This window comes from Odontomachus brunneus, unplaced genomic scaffold (genome assembly GCF_010583005.1).
Source record: "Odontomachus brunneus isolate Ranch 3 - 2012 unplaced genomic scaffold, Obru_v1 Obru_scaffold_013, whole genome shotgun sequence".
NCBI classification, from domain to species: domain Eukaryota; kingdom Metazoa; phylum Arthropoda; class Insecta; order Hymenoptera; family Formicidae; genus Odontomachus; species Odontomachus brunneus.
In genome coordinates, this window is record NW_022639463.1 from 1111519 (window position 1) to 1136598 (window position 25080).

General features: G+C 41.5%; 2 protein-coding genes across 4 annotated transcripts in view; both read left to right on the plus strand.

The window, feature by feature from the left end:
• Positions 1–88: 88 nt before the first annotated feature.
• LOC116840924 (ubiquitin carboxyl-terminal hydrolase 32-like) lies at positions 89–8278 on the plus strand. Of its 2 annotated transcripts, XM_032808268.1 has the most exons (13): positions 89–304; positions 1489–1726; positions 1934–2136; positions 2233–2513; positions 2594–2861; positions 2975–3708; positions 4081–4353; positions 5205–5462; positions 6255–6563; positions 6689–6906; positions 7048–7164; positions 7275–7393; positions 7466–8278. In XM_032808268.1, the coding sequence occupies exons 2-13, from the start codon at positions 1515–1517 to the stop codon at positions 7636–7638; spliced, it is 3165 nt and encodes a 1054-aa protein (XP_032664159.1). In that variant the 5' UTR covers positions 89–304; positions 1489–1514; the 3' UTR covers positions 7639–8278. The 2 variants fall into 2 exon arrangements, with proteins under 2 accessions (XP_032664159.1, XP_032664160.1); XM_032808269.1 differs by lacking the exons at positions 89–304; positions 1489–1726 and having other exon boundaries at positions 1994–2142.
• Positions 8279–14588: 6310 nt separating this feature from the next.
• The window catches only part of LOC116841146, an 82347-nt gene continuing 71855 nt past the window's right edge, over positions 14589–25080 (plus strand). Inside the window, exons 1-2 of one of the 2 annotated variants that reach the window (XM_032808747.1) lie at positions 14589–14884; positions 21017–21222. In XM_032808747.1, the coding sequence (XP_032664638.1) occupies positions 21195–21222 (28 nt within the window). In that variant the 5' untranslated portion in view covers positions 14589–14884; positions 21017–21194. The remainder of the gene's footprint in view (positions 14885–21016; positions 21223–25080) is intronic. The other variant, XM_032808749.1, reaches the window with a different exon arrangement.

Sequence of the window (25080 nt, forward strand, 5' to 3'; positions counted from 1 at the left end):
GCATGCTCGGCAACGCTCCTAACGGAAACCACTTTCGCGCTATCCTCCTCCCTCTTTCTCCTTCCTTCTGTCTTGCTCTCCCTCCCGTCCTCCTTGCCGACGTCGCTTGTCGTCAAGCGATGCCGCCATGATTGTCCCGGCAGTGTTGTGCAAGCTCCACGGTTCTCCGGTCGGGAATTCAAAAGCACGTCCATTTCCTGAGGCGCCGTAGGCGAGTCTTCCGCGCGCATCCACCGACCATGCGATGCACCGCAATGGCGGTGTAGTGAACATCCCGGGGCGCGGAGGGTCGCTTTTCCAAGGAGTAAGTAGAACGATGCGGCAGCCACTACGACTTTTCTGGCGCGTCGCGTGCGGCGTCGACGCCGCCGGCGGTGTTTTACGACCTCGCGTACGCGATAATGCGGTGTCATGATGCGCATTCGCGACAAGTTCAGCCCGCTCGATCGGGGGCCCGTCCGCCCGTATTTTCTTCCGTCTCTCTTCCATATTGAACGAATCCGTCGCGGATTCGCGCGCGAATCGTTCGGCCGTCCGTTCGACGTGAGAAAAAAATCCTGCCACGCGGATAATGAACACTCGACGTCGCGGACGTTACGCGTTCGCGGTGAAATGTGAGAATCGTACGCAATCGGGGCGTATCAGGTTAGGATGATGCGAGCGATCGCGAGGCGCGTGTTTGCGATTTTGTTCTTTTCTTGTTTTTCTGAACGATGTGTTCTGCGGTCGCGAGCTACGATTCGGCGATACAGTTCGATCTAAATTACGATATCGATCATTGAGAAACGGATTTCTTCCGTTGGTATGCTGGCTTTTCCCGCTTCGCACGACACAAGTTAGTCACACGCGTCTTGCTGTGTCTTCTTTGTGTCGCTATTATTAGAAATATCAATTATCGAAATTGGCGATGAGCTTGCGAGATAACAAAGGAATACTGCAAGTTTGCAGTGTTAAAATTATGTGTTTATATATTTTGATATTCTCTGCATTTAAGTATACTGCAAATATTAATATGAATGTATTTGGAATGTATATTTTGTCCTTTTGAGTTTTCTTCTTTTGTGTTAAAAGACATAAAAGATGTATTAGTATTTCTGTATAATAATTATTCAGTTTATAGTCCTCACTTCCAATATCGATGAATGTATAATCGATGCGTTTTTGCATGTACAGTACAAATTTAGCAAAAAAAAAAATGTTGGTCTGCCCCACGAGGCAAAATAATAGATAAAGTTGATCAGTATGAAGGATTCGTCGATATTGAAAGTAAGGACCTTAAACTGAATAATTATCTTCTATGTAATATACAAGAAATAATATTTTTGTGATATTAAAATAAATTTGTAGAATATTAGGAAAAAAAAAAAAAATATATATATATATATATATATATATATATATATATATATATATATATGTGATGGTAAAGTATAAAGCTCTGTCGATGAACGATTCAAATCAGAGATCCTAATTTGAATCTTGTTTCAGATTGTGTGCTGTGTTTTGCTATCTGAATGGACAATAAGGTAGATGTTTCTGAAAGTGAAAATCTTTCAATGATTGTTGGCACACCTGGAATTTTTCACCTGCCTGACGTCCCAGAGATATCGGAGGTATTAGAATCAACTGGCCTCAGTCCCTTGACTTCTTCTTTGGATCAAACTCTTACACTGCAAGAAGATAAGGTCCTCTCATCTGAAGTTAACATGGGCATTGAGGATACATGGTAAGGACAATATTTCTTTGTGGAACTTTGGATCAATATTCATAGTTTAATCTTATATTTAAGATGGGCGTTCCATAATATAATTTCCATAATAATAATCCTGAAAATTCACAATAATAATCTGGTGAACTCCTTAAATATAAGATCTGACTATGAATAATGTTTTTGGAATGACTTGTTGGAGTTAATTGTACAATGTTGCTTCAGGACCGAAGCCAACAGTTCGACGTCAGATTATGCGATTCCTCTTCCTCCACCACCTGGGTTGAACGATTTCTCGGATGTTGGGGCGGATTCTATTAGTGATTCAGGAACTGGCATAGAACATGGTCCTTTTTTGCCACCTGGCACACCAGCACTGAATAATCTCTTTGCAGAGACTGGGGATTCACACGATGACTCGCCAATGGGTGAGTGTATGTAAAGTAATATGTTCATAATATAAAAAACAATGGCGACGCACATTATATTTCTGTCCTCTCAATGTCCTCTGTGGATATTTTCAGAGGTGGTAGTCTTGCCCGCTGGTGTGTGTGGTCTTCGTAACTTGGGTAATACCTGTTTTATGGCAGCCGGATTACAATGTTTGACTGCGACACCACCTGTTCTCCAACATTTCTTGGACTTGCAGCACAGAGGAGAGAAATTGCCACCACCTGGATCACTAATGGCACATTTCAGTGTACTCCTTGGGAAGATGTGGTCTGGGAGATACAGTGTGCTCAGACCAACGGAATTTAAGCAGACTTTAGGAGCCTATCATTCACAATTTAAGGATTATAGGCAGGTGAGTACAGGCTCATTCGATCGATCTTTAGTGTCCAATGTTGCCGAGTATAAGATCGTATTATTCATGTATTCTTACAGCACGACTGTCAAGAATTTCTGGCGCTTTTGCTGGATTCCCTTCATGAACAAATGAACACAGCAAAGTGTGCCAAGAACTGTCAAGTTCCATTATCCACAACCACTGCCAACTCTTTTAATTCTATCGAAAACTCAAGCGGAAAAGCCCTTTCTCCTGTCACTGCCACGGCCAACTCCAATTGCAATTCGGACCTTTTGGAGATGTATGATTGTTTGTCGCCAGATTGCCCGAACAGTCCTAATGTGACTATGGCCGGTTCACCAAGAGGTAAGAGATTTGCGTGATCCGCACATAGCACATTTAGAGCTACGTGTATCTTGGACCTTTATATCTTAACTTGATGTCTCGACTTTGAATCACTCATCAATGCTTTGATTAAGATTTTGATTCGTCGATCGGAGAACTCGACAGTATCACGAATTCGCCGCGGGGTTCACCGTTAAATTGCGAGGATGATGAGGAAACGCTCGACTCGGACGAAACTGTCGAAGCGCGTTCAAGTACTTTCATCCACAATAAAGTGAACGAGGAGAGTGCGAATGAAGTCGCTTCAACTCGCTCTTTGAGATTGGACACGTTAATCGAATTGTCCAAAAGTGTGCCGCAGTATGGTGACTTGTATGACATTCACAAAGAAGCTAAGACCAGTAATGCCAATTTCCTAGTGACACAACAGGAATGCAATAATGAGATCCACTACGATTCGCAGAAGTTTCCGAAGGAAAATATGCGCAGGACACCATTAGATAACTCAAATTTAATGGAGAATCATGACTTTGATAATAAGAGTGTCAGCATCAAACGCATTAAGGAGGTGAATGTGCAGAAGGTGAATGGCAGCCTCGACCACGCGTCGAGCGGCTCCGACATCGAGTACGATAGCGGTCTGGAGAAGTGTAACGTAAAGCGAATGAGATTGGACGATCAGGAGAAGAATCACAAGCGCGACGGTCTCGGAAACGACAGCACTCAGTGTTCGCGGATACCGCAAAACTATGGGAACGGTGCGATTGCCGCGCAGGATGAGATCGAGGCTGACAAGCACTGGGTGAAGCATCTGCGATCTAACAGAAGTATTATCGTCGATACCTTTCAGGGCCAATTTAAAAGCACGGTAAGGATCTTACGTATCGTCTCGTTCGTCACTGTTGCGGGAGATCTATGCGTTGGAGTAGTGCTGAAAATCGGTACTTACTGTAAAAGATCTCCCATATTAAATCGTAGTAGATTAATCCTTCTTGCTTTGGAAGAGATAAAAGGCAGGTCTCATGTTACTACTACAATTTGTAATTTACAACTTTCCGCAAGAGAATTGCACACCGTATCTGTCTCTATCTCTTATCGATAGAATCGAGACATGTGGGGCATGTGGTTTTCCTTGAGGAGAAATCAACTCCATATATGACGAAAGAATTGTAGTTGAAAAGACGTTCTATGATTCTCAGGTACTTTACACTGAATTCATTACGATTTGAATATGTTGCAGGTTGTGTGCTCGGTTTGTAATCACGTTTCCGTTACGTATGAACCTTTCATGTATCTGTCCGTACCGCTACCTCACGCGATGGAGAGGCAGCTGAATGTCACGTATGTCCCTGCGAACGGCGAGCAGCCTATAAGATGTGTTGTCTCCTTGAATAAACAGTCACGAATTGGAAAATTGAAAGAAGAGTTGTTAAAGACGCTCGGCAAAGAGGATATCTCGGTGTCGAATATCGCGCTCGCGGAGGTTTTAGAGAATCATATAGCGAAGATTCTGGTAGGTACGCCGAACATATTGCACTTGTATCTTTTGTAATATTAATATTCAAATAGAATATTGGAATTGCTGTTTTTTATATTAATGTTTTTGAAAATATAGGCTCATATTCTGAACCTTTTTTTTATCAATAAAAGTGCCTTGAATATAGCTTCTCAGCCAATCAGATGGCTCCTAAGCCTCTTTTAGAGACACTTTTATAGATAAAAGAGGATTCAGAATATGAGTCATACTCAAATAGAAGTTTATATGTTGCAAATTGCAATCACGATAAAATAACAGTTTTATCTAACTTGTACAGCGTAAGTCGATTTGAAGAACCTCGATAGTATGACAGTGATTGACAATCTTCCATAAGAGTTATAATGTTATTGATCTTTGAAGTAATACTCTTAGTAATAATAGATGATTGCAATCTGAGATTTATTATTATTTCGCGCGAGAGATAACGCGTCGTTAGGAAATAATTCTGGAGAGTTAAGAAGGTGATATATCGATCAGGGTCGCTTATCGCCGATACTACCCTCCTAGAGAAATTTTATGGAAGGACATTCTCGTAACGTAAAAATATAGTTACGAGGCTACATTTCATCGTACAAGCTCATCGAATCTTCTTTTTGTTTATCCTTGTCTTCCTTCTTTCCTCCCCTCTTTCCCTCCGCTCTTTTTCCTCTTTCATCTTTCCTCCTTATAATTTCGTCAACGTTGCCGGTTTTTTTATCGCTATTGCTTTTTGACTGTATTATTTTCCTCTTGCACTTAGGTATCGAGAATTACTTGCTTGCTGTAGCTTATCGTACTAGGCGGAAACGTCACTCTGTTGGATTCTACATCAAGGTTTTAAATTTAAGGATGACAATACACTCTTGAGACACGTGAATGATACGAATCGATCGATATACGCCTTTGAACTCATGGAACCTCCCGATGCGTACACTACAGTGTCCGACGGCGGTGGGGAACGCGCAATGGAGACGGAGGCCTGCCAGAGATGTACAGTCACAGGCGAAGAAGTGCCGTGCATGATCTGCCTCGAGGAACTAGACGGTGATTTGAAGAGGCACAGTGGAAACAGCTGTAACTTCATCATGTGTGATCCGTGCATTGAGGTAAATCTGTTGTTTTGCCAGACAAAAATTTCTTGATTGATACAACAATATTTAGTTTTAACACGCGCTCACTGCCATCATTATTGGAGTGGATATACTCTTTGTTCAGTCATTCCAAGACAAAATTTGTGTCGAACGTTCTGATATATCTTGACTTGCGAGAAAGTTGAGCTTGAAGTTGTATGTGTATGTTAGGCATAGCACAGCAGTGAACGTGTTGAATATATTTAAAGATTTTTTCATAAAAACTATAACTTTGTACATATATCTTGTGAATAGAGTTAAATGTATCTACTGTTTTGCACTGTGTATCCGATTGCAATTGCGAGTATCCCAATGATGAGAGCGGCAGTGTCAATCTAGCGGAAGGGGTGTACAAACGGGGCACTTGTTGTCGTTGTATTCGCCTCGGGAAGGTCTGAGATAAGGTCGTTGAACGTTCTAGACGGACGGTACCGTAATGGTGCGTACGGGAACCAGAAATAGCTTTACGTTCTCCAAAATGCCGGGGACGCTTTCTTGAAAAGCAGAGGCGACTGGAAACGGAAAGGTGGAACCTCGTATGACTCGCTTTTTTAGTACAATCCGCAAGCCTGGTAGTTTATACCTGGAACTCAATTCAGACTAATCTGATGCTGCCGCCTGCCTGAGGGTATTACTTCGTTATTATCGATTGAAATTCACCTCGTTTTATGTTAGATATGTGTCCGAATCGTGGCGGATCGTCGAATTTAAATTCTCTCTCTACAAAGAAAGAAATTTAAAAAATCTCAGGTTTATATCGTTCGACAGAATTACTTCAAGAATCAAACGGAGCCCCAGACATGTCCAATGTGTTCCACGTACATGACAGCCTCGTCGTTCACCAAGATAGACCAGACTGGTCGACCGAGGCCCACTGTGCGTATTTTAAATGTACCTTTGGTCCTGAGGCACGACACGACGAATGAGACGACGAATAATCGCAAAGGCACAAAGCTCTTCGGTTATCCACATCTGATACGACTCCCTTCGCGAGTGAATGCACGGGATTTGTACGATATCGTCAAGAAAAACGTGTCGCACGAAGGACAATATACGATTCACTTTGTCGATGGACAGGTCAGTACAAATTGACTTCTTCGTCCGTAGATGTATGCCCAATTGCGCGCTATATAAGTTAAAGGAAAGAAACGATATGTGATACGTTGTGTACGGGTTATAAAGACAAGTTATTTTTGACACAGGGTCATCATTGTTCGCGGTGTATGTATACCGCGCATTGTACAGGATGTAGCGTGCCGGAAACGGGAATGGTAGCTCTACAGAACGGCGATACACTCGCGGTTCGTTGTACCGAGCACGTTCCTAAGATACTACATCCCATCGATCACATCAGCGTCAGTAAGCAACGGCCGCATCATCCACTTTCTCTTTACGATTGCCTTCAAGCGTTCAGTCAAAGGTAATTTGGCTCCTCTACTTATTTCAGTTTTGATTTTTAGCACAACTCTTGAGTGGCATAAATTAGTTGCGATAAATGCTTCACATATATCGTTGTTTTCAATATCAATGTTCTGAGTATCGAATTGTTGGATACTTTTAGCGAAACTTTAGACGAACACAATCCTTGGTTTTGTCCGAAATGTGGGCGTAACCAGTGTGCCACGAAAACCCTTACAGTACATCGATATCCCAAGTTCCTTATTGTATATCTTAAAAGGTAAGTGTTAAGTGTGTGATGTCATGTATTTCGCAATTATTTTCTGAATCAATATAAATCATAAGTATATCTCTGACGTTACATATAGCTTAAAACTTAATTGTTTGCAGGTTCGTGTTTTACGAATGCACGAGTATGAAGTTAGACGATAAAGTCACATTCCCTTTGGTGGGTCTGAGTGTAGGACGTCACCTTTATGATCTCTACGCTTGTGTATGTCACTTCGGAGGTATGTACCGAGCCAAAAAAATCAATGTAACTTTCTTTAACGGAATTTCATTCATGGGAAATGGGATTTCAGGTGTTTCTGCGGGCCATTATACGGCATACGCGAAGAATCCTCGTACGGATGTGTGGTATTATTACAATGATGAGATTACGAGCAGGCAGAAGCCACAGGACGAGGATTTTAGCAATGCTTACATATTGTTTTATAGCCGACAGGGGACCAACTTGAAACCGTGCAATATATAACAAGTAATGTATTTAATTTGATAGGCGAGAGAGAAAGCACGTCGATCGGAGCATGAAAGAGGCATTAATCATCGGGGGACTGGAGACGAGGAGAGACGGATGTCGAGAAGAGATTGACGTTCTTCCACGTACTTTTCTGCTATGACGGTTTATTCGCGTCCCTTTTATACGTTTCAAACGTATATACTTTAATCTTATCTGTTGTTTTACACTTCCTGTATCTCCCCTATATCTGCCTCCGCTACAGCTGTTTTTGAAGGGTGCAACGAGATGCGCGTAATCCGACGAACAGATTCCGAAACCCGTCTTCGTTTTACGTGTAACGGAATATCTTCGCTCGATTGCGTCAAGTATGATATTCATCGCCTGTGTGTTTCTTTGGCGATCGCGTTGTGCGATTTCTCGACAATGGACGAATGTGTCTTTACGATCGATATCCTACCCTACCGGTGACGTCCTGGGCTAAAGCAAACTTTAGGTCTGATCTAATTCATGGATTAAGAGAAAAGCGAACGTTATTTGTACTGCATATTGTAAACGTACGTCGACTTTGTACAGTAGATGGTTAAATGTAGACTCAAGAATTCTAAACACCGTAATTTATATTAGTGAATAAAGGTGAACGTCATACTCTGAGAGATCTCGGCTATTATTTATCAACGTTTACATTTGCTGTTTCATCATGCTATTGAAAAATAAGTAGTTGATTTACTGAGAAATAAAAATTTTATCCGCATTTGAAGCATAGTATGAGTTTTTAATTGTAAAACCGTTTACACAATGTTCTGTTGTGTTTTTAATACTCAAACATTAAGAAAATCTGGAATCTTTGTTTCATAAGAGATTTAATATTTTTTTGGTTATTATGTCTTCCAAATACCACGTTAAAACCGAGAACTAATAAAAAGTAACTTTGAAAAGGTTGAAATCCTATTTAGTTAGGACTCAAACCTATTTAGCCGATACTTAAACCATTGTGTATAATAGATTTTTATACTACACCGTTAGATGGCACGAAAAAAATCTGTTAATTTCTCGAATCTTTTTACACGACACCGCTAGATGGCGTTAGGAAATCTGGTTTTTGATTGCCTGGTTTGTGATTGAGTTATACTACGTATATCATTTTTCATTATGACTTAGGCAAACTAATCAGATGTTTTTTTATTTTCAAGTTTTACGATTTAACAAAATAAAAGTTTTTTTATTTTCAAGTTGTATCACTCTGTGGTAAAACTAATGTAAAAGACATTTTTACTTTTACGTCTATATTCTCGTAGGAACACTAAAGTTCTCGGTTGTAACAATTGAGCGTTAAAGTTTAATCTACAATGTGCTCTTTGCTTTATGTTTCTTTCTGTTTATCTCTTTCTGATTTAAATCTTGATCTTTTAGTTAGAAGAAAATAAAAAATAAGAAACAGGAAGCGAAGAGCATATTGTAGATCAGACTTAAGGAATAATAAAAATTTGTGTCTGTCTTTGTTGAAGAAAAACAAAGGTGGATATATAATTTAATTGTTAGTTAGCTTACCACTCGGTTAGTTGCATTTTATTTGTAATAACAATAATTTTTTGTATATTTTAATGAAAATTATATAATATACAGCGTATGTGAAAAATAAAGTGTTTTTTGTTGATCTCACATATATTAAATTTGTTATACGTATTTATATTTGAAACTTATAAAGCTATTACAAAACATAAAAAAGCAATGTAAATTTGAGTAGATTTTCAAATGTGTATTTATACACTTGAAATATATTGCGTCTCATGTGTTGTTTCCTTCTGCTACATCTGGCTATAAATAGTTACATTAGTGTACTATAGATTTTGACCTCGTAATTAATGCATCCGTATTATGACGCTGTAACTGTTACATCTTGTATTAAATATTTCAAAGTATAAAAGGAAACATTGTTAACGAGATGTTCGCGTTAACAAAGAATTATCCAATATATATACCATTCCAAAAAAAAGTTGATGCGTCACTTTATCAAATTTTTTCTCCCTCCTCTTTATTTTTCAAACGATTTATATTTCATACCTATAAGAAACATTTATATTATCTATAACAATAAAACACACGCGTTCCGTAAATATATTACATTACAATGTCCAATTTATTGCGATAAATAATACTCGGCATTAAGTGATTTATTACTTATTAACACGTTCGTTTCGGCACACCTATCCCGGGTGGGCCATGCCATGTATTGCGTACGTCAATAAAGGGAGGATATGGAAAGAGATGTTTTCCGAACCTATTTGTTCGTGAATAACGATTTTGTTTCCGAATAACGAGAAAGTGGATGTATGTATTAATAAATCATACTTTGGAACGGGCTGGAATACCGTGCGCGCTTGTATTAATATAAAAAATTGCTGTATCAATAAAGGTAACATAACAAAATGTTGCCAATTATTAAGACTATTATCATAAAATTTCTCAACATATCTGAACAAATAATAATAACTTCTGGCAAAAATCATTTCCAATCACTTCCAATCCGTATTTTCTTTTCAGGCAGGAAGGAAAATCGCTCACGGCTCGACTATACAATCGAGGCGCGACTGGAACTGGTTCGCTATCTTCTAAAGATAACCCGGCGATAAATTGATTTTCCGCCTCTTATTTTTTTTGTTACTCGCTACATTTGATTGTGTAATGGGCTCCGTACGTACATAACCGTTCTGTAACTGTGCGTACATGCACACACCGTGCATGCACACACAGCACCAGGTTGGGGGATCGCGTCCGGTGCATCTGTTGCATCCCGTACGCGAGCGAGCACGCGCGCATGCTCCGGCTCAGCGCGAGAACAAATTCTGGGTACGGGGGTAGCTGCCGGCGGTGGCGGTGACGGCGGCGGAGGTGGTGGAGGTGGTGGAGACGGTGGTGGAGGTGGTGGTGGTAGTGTTGGTGTTGATGTTGGTGTTTGTGTTGATGGCGGCGGTGGTGGTGGCGGCGGCGGCGGCGGCGGCGGCGGCGGCAGCTCTCGGAAGAGAGGTAGCCGTGCCGCGAAGACGCGAGGGGGTTGGAAAAACGACGGGGAAAGCTCGTAGCGGGCTACCGGTTACTACGCGGACGCATGCCCGCTGATAGCTCAGTGGAGCGCGCGACTTCGTGCCGTAAGCACACTTCCTGTGGGTGAATCTCTCTCTTTCTTCTCTGTCCGTCTCTCTCGCTCTCTCTCCCTTTTTGTTCCCCGTTGCTGCGTGCGTGTAAGTGCGGGTGCGCGTTCTTTCTCGCCTCGTCTCACCTCGCCTCGCCTCATCTCGTCTCTCTTTTCCTCTCTTCTTCTCTCCTCTCGTTGTCTGCCTCCACCTCGGCTTCGCTCATCGCTGCGAAAGTGGCAGGCTTGTCGCGAATAAAATCAGCGGTAGACAAGGATGTAGAGGAGGAAGAGGAGCAGGTGGAGGAGGAGGAGGGAGAAAAGGAGGAGGAAGAGGAGAAGTAGGAGGTGTTGGTAGAGGTGGAGGTGATAACCGCGGAAGAAGAGAGGCGAGAAGAAATGCTGGGGATGCCGCAAGAAATCCTCTGTGCCGTTCATGGAGTGAATGAAGTCGAAATAGCGAGGAGCATAATTCGGGGGCGATGACAACGAGGGGGTTGTGAGGATGGATGACGGAATCGCAAGTGAGAAAGATATCAAGTGGGAGTGATATATTTGAAAGCAAGAATACGCGCGCGCGGAAAAGTGGGGTGGGAAGGGAGATATTTGGAAAATGTCAGAGAGAGAGAGAGAGGAAGAAAGAGAGAGGGAGAGAGAGAGAGAGAGAGAGAGAGAGGGGTTGATACGTGAAAGATCGGAAAACGGTTCGTGCGAAAACAGACGTAACGGTCTCTGTTTTCTCCTAGATACGAAGCGCAACGCGAGTACCTCGTAAAGTGCGACGTGAATATTTCTTGTTCTATAAAAGTTGCCAGAAATTGAAGATAAGCCACGGCAGCTTGCGAGAATCGTAGGGATTGCACGAATATCACCGAGAAGAAGGCAAAAGTGAGCAGAAAAATAGGAAGTGCATTGAAGATAGTTTCTCTTCGTGTGGCAACAAGAAGAAGAAGAAGAAGAAGCAAACTCTGTTATCACGAGCATCCGCGAGTAGTAATGATCGGAGAAGATAAACGTACAAAGAGGCGAAGAGAAAAAGAGAATCACGACTTGACTGCTTGGACGAATTATAAGCCGTCGATGTCGATATAGAATAGAAAACGAGACGGAGGAGGGTTGAAGATTGCAATGCCGAGTACGGATGACATTTCTGTTTTCCTCACACCTTATTAGACACCACTCCACGGGATATTGAAAATGTCCGAGATATCCCTGTTTTTCTTTTGTATTCCCGCGGGATAATGCGAAATTAGAGGGGAGGAATGACGCAAGAAACTCATCGGGAAAATCGCTTGCGTTATTTTGGCCTGACGCGCGTGCTTTATATACTTTCCCCATCGCCTCATTATACCGGCGGTGGGTGCGTGCTTCGCGAGCCCCCGGAACACGCACACAGTTACACACACACATACACCTCGACAATATCCCATGCAAATAACCGTATTGTAAAGTAATCCAACTGGGGACATTCGCGCCCTTCTTTCCCCGCCCGCCCCGATTTTATTTTTCTCTCGTTTCTTTTCTCTTGTTTTTAACGTTCTCCTGATCTTCATCAGTCTGCAAAAGTGACGCGAGATGTACGTTTATTTCCAACCTGACACCGATAGAAAGGTCTCTCACCGGCTGTTCGTTACGTAGGAATCGTGACAGTCACTTTCGCCAGTTATTTTGACTCGTCGCCGTCGAGGCGCGAATTTTCGCGTCGCCGAAATGCCCGCACGTATCTCCGTCGAGATAGACACACGTGGAGAGAGAGAGAGAGAGAGTGAGAGACCCCAGAGTTTATCCGAATCTCGCCATTATCGTGAGTCTCGTTGACGTGCGGGTCTGTAGGCGAAATTAATCGCGACAATCTTCCACACAGTGACTGTACTCTTGATTTGCGGTATATCTATTCTACGGGAAGTGCTTTACATAAAGAGGCATCAGCAGCGTACCGGTAGTCTAACGGCACTATTTACTCGAGGAGCACAGGTTCATTCTGCAAACAAACGGGATAAGTGCGAGATGCACTTCGCGAAATGGGGACACCGGGTAATCTGAGACGCACACCGTCGAAACGAGAGTGGAAATTTGAATGGCTATGATATTTTGATGAGTCGATACGCGCAATGATTCACGCTTAAGTATTCCATTGTGTCAAATTCCGCACACGTATCGGTCGTAGGAACCTTCCAAAAATACGCGCTTTCGCTCGGGCGTTTCGTCCATATACGAACGCATCGGTAATTCATGGATCGTGGCGTGCTGCAAGCGTCGCTGCAACAAAGGGAAGGAAACCCCGCGAATTTATTAGAAATTTCCGAACGGTAATGGCAAAGAAATTCCCCCGGAGTGCTCTTTAATGCCGTCGAGTAATGAAACATTCTTCGCGACGAGGAAATCAATAGACGCGTACCCCTTATCCTCTCTTCTTTCCTTCGCTGTTTCCCCTTTCGAAATATATCGTATCGCTCTTTCATTACTGCTTTTGATTTGCTAAATGCTGTCCTAATACTTTGGATGTCCTAATGCTTTCGAATGTTATTCCCTCGACGATAGTGTCCGGTAAGGGTTGATCAAATGACACGGCTTGTCCGGCAACCGACGGAAGAATCGTTGCACTTGTGCCACCTTTTCTCTTGTTTTCTTCGTCCTCCGAAAACGACTGTGATGACGCAAGATAAAGACGTCACGTGAAGATAGTGCACAGCAAGATAGCGTAAATCATTAAGTGTTTACAAAGTGTGATGAGTGTCGAGTACGATTAAACGGCGGAGTTCCCTCTTTCAGTTTCGGCTTTTCCTGCAGTTCGGCGCGCTCCGTCATCAGGAGGTTCGATATCGCGCCGCGAGGATCCTGGAACTCATAAGTGACATCTCCGGTGACGAGAGAGACATGCACTTACCCCCGACAAAGAACGCGAGCAGGAGCTGATCTTGGGACTCGCTCGAGTCACTCGCCGAGTCTTCATGGAATAAAACACGGCGGCTGTGCGACAGGTAACGAATGGGAGCATGATTCTGGTACCGCGGATCCGGCGAATTCGACGGAAAACCCGAAGAAGAGCGTCCTGAGGTCGACGAGACGCCACACGCTGGACGGTGGTATGACGAGCGGGGATATGGATGTCCGCGAGGACGGCGGGGTCGGTCGAACGAGAGGCTCGAATTTGTTGACTTAACGACCACCATTCCGGGAGAATCACGGCGTGCATCCGGTGTAAAACCGGACGGAGACATCGTTGTACTTCCGCTCTTGAGCTGCGCGACACAAGAGAGAGAGAGAGAGAGAGAAAGAGAGAGAGAAAGAGAGAGAGAGAGAGAAAAGGGAGAGAGAAAGAGAGAGAGAGAGAGAGAGAAAAGGGAGAAGGGAGAGGGAGAGAGAAACAGACAGGAAGAGAGTTTTCGCTCGCGAGAAACGTGGCATACACAGACACACATACACACATGTATACACGAGCATGGCAAGGAAAATGACCGCGTGTCGTTGACGTCATCCGCGGAATGTGAATGTTCCGAGGCGCGATACGACTTCACGCGGGAAGATTTTACGCTCTCGTTAACGTCGCGTCGCGGATCGTTTCAAGTCGTATAGATCGCCGATATTTCCTGTGGCATGTACGTGACCTCAACGACGTGGAAGGAAATTCGCGGCAGTAGAGCCTCGAGAAGACCCTGCGACGGTGGTGGTGGCGGCGGCGGCGGCGACGACGACGACGACGACGACGGTGGTGTTGGCAGTGGTGGTGACGGCGGCGACGGTGACGGCGACGGCGGCGGCGGCGGCGGCGGCGGCGGCGGCGACGACGACGGTGGTGGCGGCGGTGGTGGTGGTGTTGGTGGTGGCGGTGGTGGTAGTGCAACCTTGTGCCCTTGGTACCACGGTACCGTACCCTGAGGAACGAGGCTGGGTGTATGTGCGCGTGGGTGTGTTCGTTTGGAAGAGGGAAAAATACGGGGAACTCAAAAGGACCTCACCGAGGGTGGTGGTGCCTGCCGAGTGTCTCTTCGAATCACCTCGGTTGTCCGCCTCCTGCGCGAAATCCCCGCACCGTGCCGGCTCGTGCAAGGCCAACTGCGCGAATCGGTATCGGACGATACCGTCGATGGATGAGACAATCGGCCGGGGTCACGTGAGATATAGCGAAAGGTACGTTTCGATCGAGTCAAGCCTTTGCATTCCTGTAGTCGTCGTAGCGTCGTTATCTAACAAGTAACACTACTCAAGTGTAACACCCCAAATTTTCTAATACTTTGCACACATCTATAACATAAGCCTAGAAACCATGTAAGACCATTTCTAGCTGCCCGTTATAAAACCAAAATAACAACTTCAAATCCAGAAATTTGACCTTTTACAAACCGAAAATCAATGACTTTGCAATGATGGCTCTTTAAGCCTGAACCCTAATACCTAATACCGTATTCAATTATTAAAGATACAAAAATTCAATGTTCAATGGTTTAGGGTTCGAGATTCAAAAATTTGAAATTTCGAATTTGAGGATTTAGAATTTATTGAATGAAGGTTTCGAACTTAGAAGTATGGAAGGTCACATTGTTGAACTTTAAGTGTTTACTGTTCATAGTTTCAAGATTTTTGGATCAGCAGTTTCATAATTTTGGGTTCCAGGGTTTTGGGTTTCGGGATTTATGATTTTGGGTGTAGGGTTTTGGGTTTTATGGTTTTAAGTTTTAGGGTTTTGGGTTTAAGGCTTGGGTTACGACTCAAGGTATTAGGGTTTAGGTTTAAAGAGCTATCGTTGCAAAATCATTGATTTTGGGTTTGTAAAAGGTCAAATTTCTGGATTTTAAGTTATGTTATTTTGATTTTATAACAAAACGGGCAATTAGAAATGGTCTTACATGGTTTCTAGGCTTATGTTATAGGTGTGTGCAAAGTATTAGAAAATTTAGGATGTTATATTTAGGGTAGTACTACTTGTAAAATTTCTTATGAAATTCGAGAAAACATTGCGAGTTGGCGTCGATTTTAAATTTTAATTTAGTCAAGCGACACCGCGCATTGTGAGATTCATTTGAAAGCCAAGAGACGTCCTTGCGGCGATTTTCGAGTTTTAGAAGTAATCAACCCTTTGCGCGTCCTTCCAGCGTGAAGAGTTATTCCTTCGCTACTCGTTATTGCCTTGAGGCAACATTTAGTTCGAGTCGATGCAGACGTCAAAGTAATTGATATTGTTCTATAACAAACTGTCAAATGTTGTTGGCAACACTATCTTATATGATTCTAGGTGGGATTTTTATTTTATACATAGTTGTAGTTCTGACATCTTCGTCGTCTTTCCTCCGGAGCTGACAGCTCCACAAGTGAGTGCAATTCATCAATATTGCACTTATCATAAAAGTGGATTACACAAAATATTCTCGTGCATCATCACGATATGTGAAAAGTAGAAAATTGCTATTATGCAGAATATAGTTTGAAGGTAATCGTATTAAGGAACTACTTTTCTGAGGCAATATTTTGAAATTTTTCCAAAATGGTCGACTGGAAAATTGTGTAAAGAGAATTAGAAACATCACCTTTGTTAGGAACGACAGTGAACAGAGGACAAGTTGTTTTTGCGAATAAAATTAATTCCGAATTCAAGAGGTTAATGGGAAATACATTGCGCTACGTTCGCGGAATAGCAATGAGAACTTGTATCCGCAAAATTGGATCTGCGAGATCTCCTTTAAAATTCACCTCGCGGCGAATAAATAGACCAATAATGTGTATCGCGAAGTCTTTACACACCGAAAACTGTTCGTCGATAAGTTCGGTATTACCTTCGTGTACCAAGGTGCTAGGAGCGTTATTTACTTTAACGCCTTCGCTATGGCAACAAAGGCTCCTATGCAGCATAAATTACCACCACTGTTATCAAGTCAAGGGAGGATATATGTATATATGGATGTACATACTTAATATTCGATAACGGTGGAGTGTAATAAGATCTTCCGTTTCGCGGAAGATTTCAATTTTCTAGAATAGAGGTTTCTACCGTAGAAAAAGAGAAAAAAAAATATATTACAACACGTCTCGTGCTCTCGTTTTGCAGCAATTCTCAAGATTTTTCTTTCGATCGTCCTCATTTTTATTCAATAACCGTGCAATAAGCTCATGTTCCCCGATATATATACCCCGATATATATAGTATATATATATATACTCCCTCTACTCGTCTGGACCCTTAAAATAAATGTTTTGCTTTTTTATTAAAAATAACCGAAAGGATAACAAATGATAGTGTATTGTACGCGACGTTTTCTTGCAATTAATCTGCTCGTGAAAAAAAAAAAGAACGATTATCCGGTATATAAAACTTATTTATTTTTATGATATTCTTTCATATATAAATAGTTTTTTACGCTTTCTTCAAATATACGGATATTGGTTTGTTTTCGGAACTTATCGGAACTGTATTATTGGAATATTTATCGCACGACCGAGGAATTTATCGGCTAAAAAAGTTTAATATGTCTGCGCAAACACACACATATACACACACACGTAGGACACACACACTGTAATGAGTTGGTGTACCCTTAATTTTGTTATCTACGTCAAGATGATTGACATATGCTTCGTCTGCTTTATCGAACTCTACCACATTTCCCGAGAACGCACTCTTTTTAATGGGATATGAATGTTTTAGTTACTCCGCTAATTTCAAAACGCGTCAACGACAATTAACGACGTTCGATATTTAAGCAAGACCCTCCGTAGTTGATGTAATTTGTATCTTTGTCGCGTCAAGAAATGATATGATTATCCTTTGGAATGACAGATGATAGTTATACGCCACCCTCATGGCACCTTCTCTCGCCATCCTGAACGCCCTTGTTTCGTAGGTCTTATTAACGAGAGTGATGTGTGAGATACGTCCAAGAAGGTGACGTCTGGGTTACGTAGGGTCGAGAGATTTGCGAAAAGATCAGTATAAAGTATGCACGGATGGTGCAAGCCGATTTCGTGGAGTTTACCGAGCAAAGGACGAGAGAAGAGACAACGGGAAGCGAAATGGATGGTCGCACGCATACATACGACATGCATCTCCAAATTAATATTGTCGCTAGAAATCCACTGCTTTTATATCCGTATTTAGGGATTTCGAGTATTAGAATCATGCAGCAACTCCGCAGCGAGTTATTGCCCAGACAACATAATGTCTAAAATCGGGACATAAGACGTCTTATAGATTATCTTTAAGACGTCTTTCAGACGATTTACGTATAAATATTTTCAAGACGTCTTAAAGATTATCCTTAAGACATCTTATGTCCCGATTTTAGACATTATGTTGTCTGGGTTCGCATCAGGTGGTTTTCTCTTTTACATTTCACTAAGTATACTGTACTTGAGTATTTATTAATCTATATACCTGAGTATTTGAATATGTTTTACTATAGTGTGGTACGCAAAATATTTAAGGGGATGCTGAAACTGAAAACTTTACCGACAGAACACTGACATTTTTCTGTAAAGTTTACGTCGTTACACAGAATTACAAATGCTTTTACATAATGAAAATACGTGCAAAATTAAATAGGAGCATTGCTTGATATGTGACGAAAACGAACAAAAAATTTTTAATATAAAATCTCAAGCTGTCAGTTAGCGCAAGATTTATTTAATCCAAAAGTTCCGCAGCTTGTATATACCGAAAGTGTGGATGCTCCAAAAAGAAAAATTTTGAAGAACATTGCTCTACCTTCGCATCTGCCTTTGGAAGCTTAAAATTACCAAAAAAGTTTGCAGGAAGATTTCTACACATAAATGGTTAGGTTTTCCGTTGAATATGGCAAAACAACACACATTCTTATAAATTCTGTATATACAAGAAATACGAAAAAGATAGCATGATTATGTTAGTGACGATCGTCTCTACATTATCGACACTGTTCGAGTTTGTCATCGACTCCAGCATCCCCTTAAGGGGATGCTGAAGCCGAAAACTTTACTAACAGAACACTGACATTTTTCTGCAAAGTTTACGTCGTATTGGTTACACAGAATTACAAATGCTTTTATGCAATGAAAGTACATGCAAAATTAAATAGGAGCATTGCGTTTTCTAACGAAAATGAACAAAAAATGTTTAATATAAAATCTCAAGCTGTCAGTTAGTGTAAGATTTGCCTAATCCAAAAATTCCGCAGCTTGATACTGAAAGTGTGGATGCTCCAAACAGAAAAATTTTGACAAACATTGCTCTACCTTCGCATCTGCCTTTGGAAGCTTAAAACTATCAAAAAAGTTTGCAGGAAGATTTCTACACATAAATGGTTAGGTTTTCCGTTGAATATGGTAAAACAAAACAACACACATTCATATAAATTCTGTATATACAAGAAATACGAAAAGGATAGTGTGATTATGTTAGTAACGATCGTCTCTGCATTATCGACATTATTCGAGTTTGTCATCGATTCCAGCATCCCCTTAAAAGACTCATGTATTCGGATATACTACCCAGATGCCGATATTAATACCTTCAATAGTAAAAACTGATTCCACCATAGCGATTGGATTGCTCAAATATAACCATAGCGATTGAATCAATCTCTCAACGAGAGATCGCTAACACGATAACAAAGGACGAAACGATCAGATATCACTTTTCCGGGATCCTTATCGTATCCGAACTTTTAGCTCCAGTTATCGTTCTACGCGCACCGACAATCGTCTCTTCACGATTATTTCCTAAATGGAGCAGCAGGCAGAAGCGCGTTTTAATTTTGCACCGGTAAAATTCAACAGTCGTAGGAAATGCTGAACGCACAGACAAGTGGCAAAATTTACGAATGGCATGCTGCTATTTTTCTATGACGCGCCAATCGATCGTACCTCCCCGGGGCGGGGAATACCCGCGAAATTGAAATGGCCGCGAGGGCTCGAAGAGAGAGGGTGAGGAATGCAATTTCTGCCGCGACATGAAAATTTTCGATACCATTTCTGCCGCGTCATCATTCGAGGTTACTGAGCTAACGCTGCCTATCTCGTAGGACTAAATCTTAGAACATGCATTCTACGTCGTGTTGAAAAAGTGGAGAGCCCCGGCAAACCCGGTTATTCCCAGTCTCGCGTCTTGCTAGAGCTATTCTTGCCGAGCCGACGCGTTATAACTTCGTATTTGCTCGGATAACCGCTTAACAGTAACAACTGTAATTCAGACGACAGCGCGTGTGCCACTGTGTAACTTCGCTTGAACTTCCATGCAACAACATATGACATTGTATCCGTGACATCTATGCGCGCACATAGCCTCGGCCAATTACTAATTTACAATAGTTCCATCGGTAGTGCTCTCGCAGAGCTCAGAAGTCCTTATAAATACATCATTATTTCCTGTTTTCCAATCGAACAGTGCGAGTTTGAATAGAAACATTCTCCACACAGAGAGAAAAAATGGTCAGTCTCACAGATTATAGTTACTTTCGCTGCCAACCATATCTTTTGTTTTTCTAACACAATATATAGTTGCAATAATATATATACTAATAAAGATATTTGTCGAGGACACTACGATAGTATTTGACTGCAAAAATTTCACTGTAAAGTTACAATGACACATATCAAGCATTTTTTCTCGGGGTGAACAAATTTTTAAACTTAGCAACGAATATATATATATATATATATATATATATATATATATATATACATATGTTTCACTCTTTTTCTTTTTCCACTCTCCAGTCCTCACTCTATCTTCCTATCTCCCTACGAAGGAAGCTCCAAGCTCTGATCTACTAACAGGATACGCCGAACATACCGTGAATGGCCATTTTATCTCTGCTAGCAGTAAAAAAGTTGATTCTAACTTCATGAGCGAGCAAGAAATTGTCATTAGGGTTTAACGTTCCGAGCAACAGTGAAACAAACTTTTGTTCCCGGTCGTGATAAAAACCTCTTTACGTTCATCGGTGACGCTAGACGTCGAATTTAAAGTCGTGACTTACTTTTTACGTTCACTAAATAGATAGAACTTTACGTAGGGGAAACTCGTTCTTAATCAAAGAATTCTTCTTTTTGCCCATCGTACCGGTACAGTCAAGCTTTCCATGATAAAAAGTCTCTTATGTCCCGTATTGTCGCGATTTCGTAAAAGTAAGTTTATGTAGAGAATCGCAAACTGCGGACGATAAAATAATGGCTCCACGATATTGTGCTGTTTTTACACGAATATTACAATGCCGATCGTTAATTTGTGAGCACACCTGCAGTCGTTGCTGCGTGCGCGTGTGTGTTGACAGAAAATGATTTTCTTGTCCCTAGTGCGTACATAGTTTGGCCGCTGAACGATGACCGACTGGCCGTTGTCGCAGTGGAGATGACTACCAGGTTAGTGGCTCGTCCCGAAGACGACGACGACGACGACGAGGTCCACGAGGAACGAGACTCGGGCTATCACTGCCACTGATAGAGACCCGGCACCCTGTCGCAGCTCACATCGATGCCGACCGCCACATCCACGATACAAGGTATCACGGAACATGTGTCGTTGGACGCGCTACTGTTTGCAAACCATCGTAAATTTCCCGCGGCACTCCCGTCGCGCTTTTCATTTCGCTGCGGAATACCGTATGTGATCAACCGTAGATGAAACCTCCTGCATTGTTCTGTTAACTTTAATCGCGATATTTTTCCTCCTGTACATGTGAGAGAATATTATGGTTTTCATATCAATTCTTTTTTCATATCAATTCTTTTCAATTTTACTATGTTTTAGTAGTGCAGAGGAATATATTGTCAGTGAGGTCTGTCTTGTTAAGAAACATAGCAAATTTTTTAGTAGCACATATTTCACAGTTTCTAAAATATGAAATGAAACGATATATTATTGTAGAATGTTGCTCCATTCCTTAATTACAAAATTTTGTGGTAATATTTGCTATAAAATTCTCTCTGTGTAGATCGTATGGTTAGAAACTTTGGGATTCCATTTTGTTACACGTGATATAGTGGTTTACACTATCGTTATATCGTGTATCGATCGTTTGAGGAACTTACGTGGTTCGCCACAAGCTTGCGAGCCACGAAGGAGATAAATCGCCGAATTGTTAGCGAAATATGTTAGAGAACGTTGGGAAAAGGACGGGTGGATAGAGATCAACGTCGAGAGACGAAGTCGGCAGTATTTAGGACTCATTGTTCTTCTAGTGGTTGCCATGCATTGACTCGATAGGTGTGCCTGTGACTTCCTCTGCTCGCCATTTGTGCCTTTTCGCTTTTATTCATCTTCTTCTCGCGGGGGAGACACCACGATCCCTCAACGGCGTTTTATCTTTGTTCCGATGCGATCTCCCCTTGACCTTTGATATTTGCTTCTTTTTGTCGCTGATGCTATTTACTGCGACGATTATAATACAGGTGTAAATTAATAACCAGTCTATATAATACGAATTCATTGGTAGTTACAAAATAATTGCGCTGTTAATTCGGAGTACCCGATTATCTTAAATAATACCCGTGAATTTAGATATTCAGGTACGTGAGTATTCAGAATTCAGGTAGTAACGATTGAGTACACGACGATATAGAACAGTAAACCGAATTTAGGTATATACTTGGAACTCGAATAGTAGCGACGAGTTTGGGTACTTATGAGGGTGAAAAGTTCCGGGTCTGAAAAAGAAAATAAAATTTTTTTGGATTGATTTTCATTTATTTCTCAATATAGCGTGATACACTTTTTCCAACGATGTTCTAAAGCGGTTATGCCAGACTGATAGCTCGATTTGTGTCAAGGTCCTCAAAATAGCCATTTACAGTGTCGCTGACTTCATTGTCGTTCGCAAATCTTTTTCCACCGAACCATTTCTTGAGGTCTGGAAAGAGATAGAAGTCGCTTGGGGCTAAATACTCTGGCTAAATACTCTGGCGAGTATGATGGAGGAGCAAGCAATTTGAACTTTAATTCATTGATTTTAACTAATCATGGCACAGATTTCCACTTTTCCATTTTTACAATAAATGCTTGAGGCGTTTTTACTTTGAGCTATCAAACTAATACTAAATAATTTATTGACGAATTTCCACTTTTTCCATTTTTACAAATAATACTTGAGGCGTTTTTTTACTTTGAGCTATCAAACCAATACTAATCAATCTATTGACTTGAACTTTTGAATATAAGCATATAAAGAATGAAATCATGCAACACACTATTAAAATATTGAACTTATATATCTATAAGTAGAGCTATCTATATGTGAGACCCGGAACTTTTCACCCTATCCTCGTAGGTATTTGGAACTCAGGTACTAACTGTGAATTCAAATACTCTTCTCTGAAATCGAGTTAGTACCGACGAGTAGTCGAGTAAAATCCGAGTAGTAACTGCGAGTTTGGGTATTCGTGTACACAGTAGAGATGTGCGAACTATTCGAATCAAATCGAATCAAGTGAAATTCGATTCGATTCAATTTCGAATCCCTATGATTTGAATCCGAATAATTCGAAAATTTCGAATGGAAAAGTTTTGGATACGAATCGCACACATTAGCATTAACGAAGTACTATTAAAGACATCTAGCTTTACGGGAATTAGTATAATTTGAAAGGTTTACATTTTCATACATTAAGATTTTCTTCAAAAATATTAAAAGAAGATAATGGCTTTTAGATAAACTCTTACCAACAACTGTCGGATCGATATGTATCGTTGCGCAGCTTTCAAGGCTGGAATTGTATTCCATACACGTTTACCGACTATATATTATATATCTCTTTCCTTAAAATGAATTGATATCACATGATCAATGTTGTCTCTCTCATACTGAAGTTACTATTTTCATGTTGAATTCAATGATTAATTAAAAATTCTAAGATTAAAATATGTTAATTAAAAATTCTTTCAATGATTCGATTTGATTTGGGTGAAATTTTATCGATTCGATTCGAATTCGAAATAAAAATCTCTAAAAGATTCTCTAAAAGATTCGATTCGACATAAAAAAATCTACGATTCGCACATCTCTAGTACACAGGTAGGCGATATTCATCACACTTTACATATACAACGTAAGATGTGGCCTTGCATTCTTTCGCATTCTTGAAACGTTCCCGAGACAGCCGAACGTGTCGATGTCTGAACGATTTGAGGAATTCGTGCAAACGTGTCCCACATACGACATCGAAATTCCATTGTAAACGCCTACGCGAATAATGATTTCTTCGCGTTCCCGCGGGCAGAGAACAGGGAGCTTTCCTCCGAGCGGGCTCGCCTGCTCATCTACTTCCCATTCGACCCTCTCCCCGGTATCGACCGTCGAACAACACCGGCTGCGAAGCTCCACGTAGTCGCGGGAGGTAACCTGTGGAATTGTCAGAGCAAAAAACTGCTTTCGGTTTTCAAGTTTAGCACGTGGGGAGACTCGGGAATTCGACGCCACCGGCGCGAGCTCGCCTGCGAATATTCGTTGTATGCAAATCGGCGAGCTCCGTATGGCAAATGCTTCCACGCTCGCATACGAATTACCGAAAAACGATTTCTATTACGCATCACGCACGGACACCACGGCCGTAAAATTTACGCGCGCGCGCACACATATACAAATACACGCATAATCGGAATCGAGCATGAGCTTCACCGCGATGTATTGACTATAAGAATGTTGCGCAGACGCGCCAACATTTCGCACGTACGCCAAGTCTTCGCGTCTCTTGCGACTGGATCAATTAATCTTATTACGAGTTTTGTTGGCGTGAATTAATACAAGGAAAAATTAAACGGTATCTCTCATTTTTACGTAACCATAAACCGCATTTATATCGCGAACGTTGCATCCACAAGGGAATGTTCAAGTAGAGCCGTGACTAAGCTGTAATATTTTACCGACAGTATGTTAATCCTCTTATACATATTCTTATGCCCGTGGCGGCTGTGAGTTTAAGATATAAATATTGCTTGTGTACACCGCACGTTTTATTCATAAATAAAATTACTGAGCACGAAACCAATTATAGGCGAAGTGGCGTTACAACACACATTGCATCAGCAGGGAATGTCGGATGTTGACTGAGCGCTTCGCATCTTATCTATATACTTCACAACAAATCCACAAAGTTTTTTACAGCGCAAAGAAACAAGTAGAACACCACGGAACTCTTGTTATCTCGGCTACTTAGTCGAAATTTTCTAGTCTACCGCCGAGGTCATGTTTAGCCTGTTTATTGATCGCGAAACATCGCCAATAGAGTATGTAATCTTCTTATGAGATCTCACAAAGTTATGGAGGAATAGTTTGAACTTATTTCATTATCCGCTGTAAAACAGAGAGAGATGGGGGGAGAGAGAGAGAGAGAGAGAGAGAGAGAGAGAGAGGGAGAGGGAGAGA